At 54.5% G+C, this 8,625-nt stretch overlaps 1 protein-coding gene across 1 annotated transcript; it reads left to right on the top strand.

Annotated features, from left to right (window-relative positions):
• Positions 1 to 6: 6 nt before the first annotated feature.
• Positions 7 to 7,723, top strand: Lrfn3 (leucine rich repeat and fibronectin type III domain containing 3). The gene is made up of 3 exons (XM_005399940.2): positions 7 to 1,024; positions 2,891 to 4,320; positions 7,095 to 7,723. The coding sequence occupies exons 2-3, from the start codon at positions 2,906 to 2,908 to the stop codon at positions 7,558 to 7,560; spliced, it is 1,881 nt and encodes a 626-aa protein (XP_005399997.1). The 5' UTR covers positions 7 to 1,024; positions 2,891 to 2,905; the 3' UTR covers positions 7,561 to 7,723.
• The last annotated feature ends 902 nt before the right edge of the window (positions 7,724 to 8,625 follow it).

The following is an 8,625-nucleotide window of genomic DNA, read 5'->3' as shown; positions in this document are numbered from 1 at the left end:
CCGGTCCCTGTCTGTCTGTCTGTCTGTCCGTCGGCGCCCAGGCCTCGCCCCACCCTGGTCCTGGGGCTGCCCCGCCGCCCCCCTACCAACTGCAGCGAACCCCCTCCCTCTGGGCCAAGCCCCGACGCAGGCCAGGAGGCAAGCCGCGACGCTGTCACCCCAGACCCAGGGCCCGCCCGCACCTGACATCGGGGTCTTGCACCCCGAGATTGGATTGGGAAATCCAGAAACCCCAGCCTGGGAATCTGATCTGGGGTCAATATCCGGCCGTGGAACCCAGAGACCTGGACCCTGAACCCTTATATCTGGGACTGGAATCCCAGCATCGGTCCCTGGCACCCCAAGATTTGGAAACTGAATCCCATGATTTGGAGCATGGACCCCAAGATTTGGAGCCAGAACCCCAGGATTTGGAATCTAAACCCCCAAATGTGGAGCTGAACTCTGAATTCTGCGCCTCGCACCTTGAAATCTGGAACTGGATTTCCAAATCTATACCAAGAACTTACTGTTTGGAAACTGGACCTTGGAATTTCGGCCTCAGATTCCAAGATCTGAACCTGAGGACTCCAAGGGGCCTGAACCCGATTTTGAGCCAGAAGTCCTTGCTGCAGACCTGAATGCTGAAATCTGGGGTGAGACCTCCAAATCTTGACTCAGCATCCCTGTATCTGAACACAGAACCCCAATATCGGATTCCAGGACAGGAACTTGGAACTCAGACCCTGATCTCCATTGGGCTCTTTGGCACCCCAAGACTGGAGCTGGAAGACCCTGGCCCTGAACAACCAAAACTGGGTCTGGATCTCTAACACTGGACCCTAAAGGCCCAATATTTGGAGATTTGGGACCTGGGTTTTGAGATCTGGAGGCTTCGTGGCCACAGGTTTGAGCTGAGACACAACAGCGTCTTCACAGAAGTCTTGGGACAGAGATGGCATGACCAGACTCCCATTCGAGAGCCCTGACCTCTGACCCCCTTGGAGCCCGAGGACTCTGCTCCCTGGGGTGACTTCCAGCTCAGGTAAGGCCACTGAGGGACCCGCACTGTGGGGAGAGACTTGGAAAGGGATTCTGTGGCTGGGAGTGGAGGTGAAGTAGGTGAGAGGCAGGTCCTCTTTGGCACTCGGGTTTTTTTGGCATTGCCTCCAGCTCCTACTCTGTCTGCAACATTCTCTGGACACTTGGCAAGCTCTGCCCCTCTCACCACCTCATCCCCAGCTGATGGTATCTCCAGGCCTCTGACGCCACTGCCCTTACTGCTGTTACCATCTGTGCTGTCTGACCATCTCCAGCTGCCTCTGTTGTCCACCACTGCTCTTCCTGGTCCCCTTTGTCCACCTGTCTTCCTTCTTTCTTTCTTTTTTTTTTTTTTTAAAACAGGGTCTCACTGTGTAATTCATAGTGGCCTTGAACTCACCATGTAGCCCAGGCTGGCCTTGAACTTGTGGTGATCTCCTGCCCCAGTCTCCCGAGTGCGGGATTATAGGCGTGCACCACCATGCCGGCCTCTCCACCTCTCTTCCGAATGACCATTTCTGTTCACCTGTGCTCTCCCTGATCGTCTTTGACACCCCTGCCCAGTTTCCCTCTCCAGCCACTTCTGCCTTGCGCTTATCTCAGGGACTGGCTTGGACACCTCTGTCCATGGTACTCCTCATTATTTCTCTTACCATTTTTCTCCCCAGCTGCCCTGTCCATTTCTCCTCTCTGGCTTCTTCTGCCTTCCCTCTCTCTGACTACCTTTCACCATCTCTCTTGCCTGCTGTCCCACCCTGGACCCTATTCAGCTGTCTATCTCTGTCTCTGTCTGTGTCTCTGTCATCTCTGTCTCTGTCTGTCTGTCTCTCTGACTCCCTCTCTCTGATACTGAGAATTGAACCCAGCGCCTCACACATGCTGGGCAAGCACTCTGCCACTGAGTTGCATTCCCAGCCCTTTTAATCCTTTAAATTTTGATGCAGGGTCTCACTGAACTGCCCAGCAGGCTAGCCTCAAACTTGTGATTCTCATGCCTCTATCTCCCAAGTTGCTGGGGTTATAGGCATGCACCACCACGCCCAGCTCTCTGTCTCTCTTGTTCATTGATTTCTCGGATCATGTCCACCAACTCTGGCTGCCTTTCCTCCCACTGATGAGCTCTTCCCGTACCCCTCATCCTGGCCATCTGTCCTGGTCCTCAGCTGACTCGGATATATCTGTCCTTTCTCCTCTCTCACCTCTCTGGCTTTTGCCCATGCCTGACCACATCTCTTTCTGACCATCATTGATCAGCTCTCCTGGATGGGCCACCTCCAACCACCTCCTCTGTTTGCCCACTCTCATCTTCTTGAGCACCCCAGTCACTTCCTTTCTTTTTGCCTGTCTTCTTGACCACCTCTGACCACTCCTCTCTTGAGCCGTATCTGACCCCTTCTGGGCATCCCTCCCACCTGATCACTTTTTCTCTCTACAGCCATCTTTGATCATGTGTTAGACCATGTGTGAGGCCCTCTAGCTTACCTTCTATTCATCCTGGCCAGCTTTCTCTGTTGTCTGGCTATCTCTAGCAATCTCCCTTCCTTCTGACCATCTTTTTTTTTTTTTTTTTTTTTTTTGTACCAGGAGTGGAACTCAGGACCTTGTGCTTGCCAGGCAGGTGCTATACCCCTGAGCTATATCCCTGGCCCTCTTCTGACCATCTTTGTTTATTTTTGCTTCCCCTGTCTCTGGGACACATCTTTCTGACTCTTTGGTCATCTCTTCTGGCTTTGGATCTGCTACTCCTCTCTCTGACCATCTTTGATCAGCTCTGCCCCTCCACTTAGCTCACTGTGACCTCTGCTCATCTCAGACCACCCAGTCCCCCTCTTTTGTCTTGCCACTCCTGATGCCTCCCCTTTCCCTGCAGGTCGCCCCACCCGCAATGGCCGTCTTCCCGTTGCTCCTTTGCCTGCTGCCGCTGGCCCCTGCCTCGTCTCCACCCCAGCCAGCCACAACCAGCCCATGTCCCCGCCGCTGCCGCTGCCAGACCCAGTCACTGCCCCTCAGTGTACTGTGTCCAGGGGCAGGCCTACTGTTCGTGCCACCCTCGCTGGATCGCCGTGCGGCTGAGCTGCGCCTGGCGGACAACTTCATTGCGGCCGTGCGCCGCCGCGACCTGGCCAACATGACAGGCCTGCTGCACCTGAGCCTGTCTCGGAACACCATCCGCCATGTGGCAGCTGGCGCCTTCGCTGACCTACGAGCCCTGCGTGCCCTGCACCTGGATGGCAACCGGCTGACCTCGCTGGGCGAGGGTCAGCTTCGTGGCCTAGTCAACTTGCGACACCTCATCCTGAGCAACAACCAGCTGGCAGCCCTGGCGGCTGGTGCGCTGGACGACTGTGCTGAGACACTTGAGGACCTCGATCTCTCCTACAACAACCTGGAGCAGCTGCCCTGGGAGGCCCTGGGCCGCCTGGGCAATGTCAATACATTGGGCCTGGACCATAACTTGCTAGCTTCTGTGCCTGCCGGCGCCTTTTCCCGCCTGCACAAGCTGGCACGGCTTGACATGACCTCAAACCGCCTGACCACCATCCCACCTGACCCACTCTTCTCCCGCCTGCAGCTGCTCGCCCGGCCCCGTGGCTCCCCTGCCTCTGCCCTGGTGCTGGCATTTGGTGGGAACCCCCTGCATTGTAACTGTGAGCTGGTATGGCTGCGGCGCCTGGCCAGGGAGGATGACCTCGAGGCCTGCGCCTCACCACCTGCCCTGGGGGGCCGCTACTTCTGGGCCGTGGGTGAGGAAGAGTTTGTGTGCGAGCCACCTGTGGTGACCCACCGATCGCCACCGCTGGCAGTACCTGCAGGTCGGCCAGCTGCCTTGCGCTGCCGGGCAGTAGGGGACCCAGAACCCCGTGTGCGTTGGGTATCACCCCAGGGCCGGCTGTTGGGCAACTCGAGCCGTGCCCGTGCCTTCCCGAATGGAACTCTGGAGCTGCTGGTCACTGAACCGGGCGATGGTGGCATCTTTACCTGCATAGCGGCCAATGCGGCTGGCGAGGCCACAGCAGCGGTTGAGCTAACTGTGGGTCCCCCGCCACCTCCCCAGCTAGCCAATAGCACCAGCTGTGACCCCCCGCGGGACGGGGATCCTGATGCCCTTACCCCGCCCTCTGCTGCCTCTGCCTCTGCCAAGGTGGCTGACACCGTGCCCCCTACTGACCGTGGTGTCCAAGTGACTGAACATGGGGCTACAGCTGCCCTCGTCCAGTGGCCAGATCAGCGGCCTATCCCAGGCATCCGCATGTACCAGATCCAGTACAACAGCTCAGCCGATGACATCCTTGTCTACAGGTGCAGGGGCCAGGCAGTGGGGCAGCTGGGGTGGGGGAGTGAGGTGTGGGGGAACTGAGGGTACATCTCCAGATACCCTGTCCTAAAGCACAGCTGCTACAAGGTTGCTAAGGAAATCATACCACAAAGGTGAAAGACATTAGGCAGCAAGGATAACAAGAATCAGGCAGAAAGGGTAAAAGAAAGCTGGCAGCAGTAGTAAAAAGAAAGCAGCCAGGATAAAATAAAATAGTTAGCACATGTTAAAATAAATTAGGCTACAGGGCCAAAAAATATCAAGCAATAATGATGAAAGAAATCAGATTGCAGAGGTAAAAAAGGAAGAAGGCAGCAAGAATAAATGTAGCAAACAAAAAGGAAATTAATTAGCAGTAATAAAAAATAATCAACACAAAGGAGTAAAAAGTTAATGGGCACAAGGGAATAAAACCAAATTTCAGCCATAAAGATAAAGAGAAAGCCCGGGCGTGGTGGCCTATGCCTGTAATGCCAGTATGCTGGGAGGCTAAAGCTGGAGGGTTATAGCCCAACCTGGACAATTTAGTGGCAATTGGCAAGACCCTATCTGAAAATGAAAACTAAAAAAAAAAACAAAAAAGGGCTGGGGATATAGTACAGTGCAAAAGCTCTGGCTGGGTTCATTCTCTAGTACTGGGGGGCAAGGGGAGAGGAGAGAGAGAGAAAGAGAGAGAGAAGTCTGATTTTCCACATGATGGTTTGACACAAGCCAGGCTGCAGGAAGAAAAAGAGATCAAGCAAGAAAGCAGGAAGGTACAGGCATGTCAGGAAAAATGAAATGAAATAGACCTATTACAAAGGAAAGGAGGTTAAATAGAGACTAGGCTTCGTATTCACGTAGTGTGAGCCCTACATGTTTGGAGTTCTAATATGGTGACATAAATTTTTTATTGGCTAAATCAAATGAAACAGGCCTGGTATGGTGATATGTACCTGAAGTCTCTGCTACTCAGGAGGCTACGGAAGGTAGATTGCAAGTTTGAAGACAGCCTCAGCAATTTAGCAAGACCTTGTCTCAAAATAAAATAAAAACCAAGTGCAAGCTCTACTTGCTATGTGAATAGAAATATCTAGTTTAGCCAGGTGTGATAACACACACCTGAATCCCTATACTTGGGAGGCTGAAGCAGGATTGCCATGAGTTTGAGGCCCATGTGGGCTACATAGTGAGTTCAAGGCCAACCTGAAGTACATGGCAAGACCCTGTCTCAAAAACAAAACAGATCCAGTTTGCCAGTCTTGGAGGCTTTCTTTTCTCTTCCATGGTTTCAAACACAAAACCTAGAGTTGAGACACTCCATGAGGTGGGTCAGTACCACTTCTGTCCCCAAGCCAGAGAGCATTTGGGATATCTGCTGTGAACACATATGGTCAGAAGTGGTGGCTGCTGACCTTTTCACTGGAGTTCAGCCTTGCATGGGTGGCTGTAAATGCCTTCCTGTCCTTAGTGCCAGGCTGACCCAACGGTGCAGTCCCCAAGGCTTGGTTGCAAAGACTGGGTCTCCTAAGGGCTGGGGTCATAGCTTGGAAACTAGTACCTAGGCCCCCTTCCCTCTCCTGGGGCCACACTTCAAGAGATTATCATTTCATTTTCTTTTCAGTCCTGATTCCGCTGCTTTTCTCAGACAAGACTGCTCAGTAGATCCCATCTCAGCCCTGAAAATCACACAAGTCCTGGTCACCCTCGTGGAGGACGGGACACATGCTCTCTTAGATGGTCACCCTACTACAAGCAACCCTGGAGTTCCCTGTACCACTCTCATTAAAGCAGTTTAGGAATAAAACAAATTATAAAAAAAAAAAAAGTTAAATCTCCAACAGGAGATTTGTACCCTGTGACAAAAGAAAATAGAATAGAATTGAGTGGTAAGGATAAAAGGAAATGGGAAAGGTAAGAATAAATAGAAACCAGGCAATAGAGATAAAAGGGAATTCACTGACAGAGCTAGAGAGAAATAAGGCAACAGGGAGAAAAAGAAATCAGTGGTGATTCGGATGACAGAACTCCCTGGGAAAACACACTGTGTATGATAATAAAAAGGCAATGGGGCTAGTGGGAAATTTATTGGCAAGTTAGAAGGAAATCAGGCAGCAGGGGTATAGGGGAATCAGGTAGTTAGATGAAAGGATTAAAGAAAATTCTGGGAAATTAGAGACAAGATGAGAACCACAAGGAAAGTGAGTGAGGGTCTGGAGGGAGATCAGAAGGAAAGTGCCCAGCAAGCTAAAAGGAAAGGAGATTAGGTCAGAAGGAAACTAGTAGCTGTAGAGCAGAACTGGGCGGTGAATGGGGAGATGCCTAACAGCAAGGCTGGAGGGAACCTGGGTGGAGGGTCCAGAGTGAAAGCAGACAGGGAACTGGGGCAGAACGGGCAGGGAAGCTACAGGGAAATTGGGCTGCAGGCTGGAGGCAGTTGGGTGGTGGTGAAGGAGAGGTATTAGTTGGGTATAAATACTGGAAGCGGAGGACCTCCGGTGGTGGGCTGCAGAGAATTGGGCATCGCGCCCAGAGCAGAATTTGGGGGGAGGGGGGGAGGGACTAGAGTGAAATTCACTAACAATAGACGGGTAGCAGAACGTGGGTGAAAGGGTGTCAGTCCAAAAGAAGTTGGGATGCTGGTTGGAGGGAACTCGATGGGCTAGAAATGAGACAGTGGACTGGAGGGAAGCTAGCCCCGCAGGGCCTCGGGTCGGGGAAGAGCAGAGGGTGAACGCTGAGCAACCAGAGACCTGACCCCACGTGCCTGTCCCTCCAGGATGATCCCAGCGGACAGCCGCTCCTTCCTGCTGACCGACCTGGCGTCCGGCCGTACCTACGATCTGTGTGTGCTCGCCGTGTATGAGGATGGTGCCACGGGGCTCACGGCCACGCGGCCGGTGGGCTGCGCCCGCTTCTCCACCGAGCCTGCGCTGCGGCCGTGCGGCGCCCCGCACGCACCCTTCCTGGGCGGCACGATGATCATCGCGCTGGGCGGGGTCATCGTGGCCTCGGTGCTGGTCTTCATCTTCGTGCTGCTCATGCGCTACAAGGTGCACGGCGGGCAGCCCCCTGGCAAGGCCAAGGCCTCGGCACCCGTCAGCAGCGTTTGCTCCCAGACCAACGGCGCCCTGGGACCCACACCCACTGCACCTGTCCCTGAGCCTGCTGCACCCAGGGCCCACACCGTGGTCCAGCTGGACTGCGAGCCCTGGGGGCCCAGCCACGAACCCGCGGGACCCTAGCCGGGTGCCCACCTCTATGGCTCCTCTGGCCCCAGGGATAACAGGACCTGGACACCCGGCGGGACCTGGCCTCAGACTCACCAAATCGCTCACGGTTTTTAAAACTCTGATGGGGAGGGTGTCGGGGGCACTGGGGCACAACAAGAAAGTCCTATTTTTCTAAGCTTGGGCCTGGGCCTTTGCCCTTGTCTCTGTCTGTGGGGCTTGGGGGATTCTTGCAGGGATCTGGGGCTGGGGAATCCTTCCTCTGCCAGAGACTCCCCAGTTCAGTTTGAGTCCCCTGGGGGCGGGGGCTGAGAGTGCGCATCCATCCAGTCCACAGATATTCCTGGAGGGGGCCGCCTGGGCTTGGTCTGTGCGGAGTATCACTGCAGTGAGGCAGACAGCTCTGAGTCCTGCCCTCAGGGAGCCTGAAGTCCAGTGGGAGACAGACCGGTCTTCAGACAGTGATAATCCAGGGAGACCAGGGATGTGACCAGGAAAGCCTAGGGGATTGTGTAGCCCAAAAGAGGTGCCTGGCTCAGCCTAGGGTGTGGTTAGGGAAGGCTTCCTGGAATTGGAGACATTGGGTCTGAGAGAAATATCTGAAGGAGATAATAGGGCAGAGAACAAAAGGAGAGCTGTTCCAGGTGGAGAACACAGCTATGCAAGAGCCTAGTGTGTACCACGCTCTGGGGCTGCTGTGGTAGAAGGGAAGCGAGAGAGCTGAGCAGGGTGCAGGAACTCCAGGCTGAGGAGCTCAGGTGGTGGCCTGATGTGTGAGGGAGTCATGGAGGATTCTATGCAGGGGAGGGATAGGGTCACGTTTGCCTTTAGGAAGATCCTTCTAAAGGAAGGTGGGCCAGAGGAGGAGCTTGAAGCTGGGAGCCCAGGGGGAAGCCAGGGCAGGGATCTGAGTCGGGGGGGAAACTCAGACCAGGGCAGGACTAGCGGGGAGAACAGAGTGGGTGGCACAGACATTCAGGAAGCCGAGTAGAGGGGCTGTGAAGGTCATGGGGAGGGAGTGTCCAGGACAAGGCCTGGGCTTTGGCCTGGGGAGGGGGTGGGGGGACTGCCCAAGACAAG

The sequence above is a fragment of the Chinchilla lanigera genome, unplaced genomic scaffold (assembly GCF_000276665.1).
Source record: "Chinchilla lanigera isolate Chin_1 unplaced genomic scaffold, ChiLan1.0 scaffold00067, whole genome shotgun sequence".
Taxonomy (NCBI): Eukaryota; Metazoa; Chordata; class Mammalia; order Rodentia; family Chinchillidae; genus Chinchilla; species Chinchilla lanigera.
This window is presented reverse-complemented; position numbering and strand designations above follow the sequence as displayed.

Coding starts and splice junctions, on each gene's coding strand:
- Lrfn3 (XM_005399940.2), top strand. CDS start 2,906: ATGGCCGTCTTCCCGTTGCTCCTTTGCCTGCTGCCGCTGGCCCCTGCC. Junction 4,321..7,094: donor GATGACATCCTTGTCTACAG/GTGCAGGGGCCA, acceptor CTGTCCCTCCAG/GATGATCCCAGCGGACAGCC.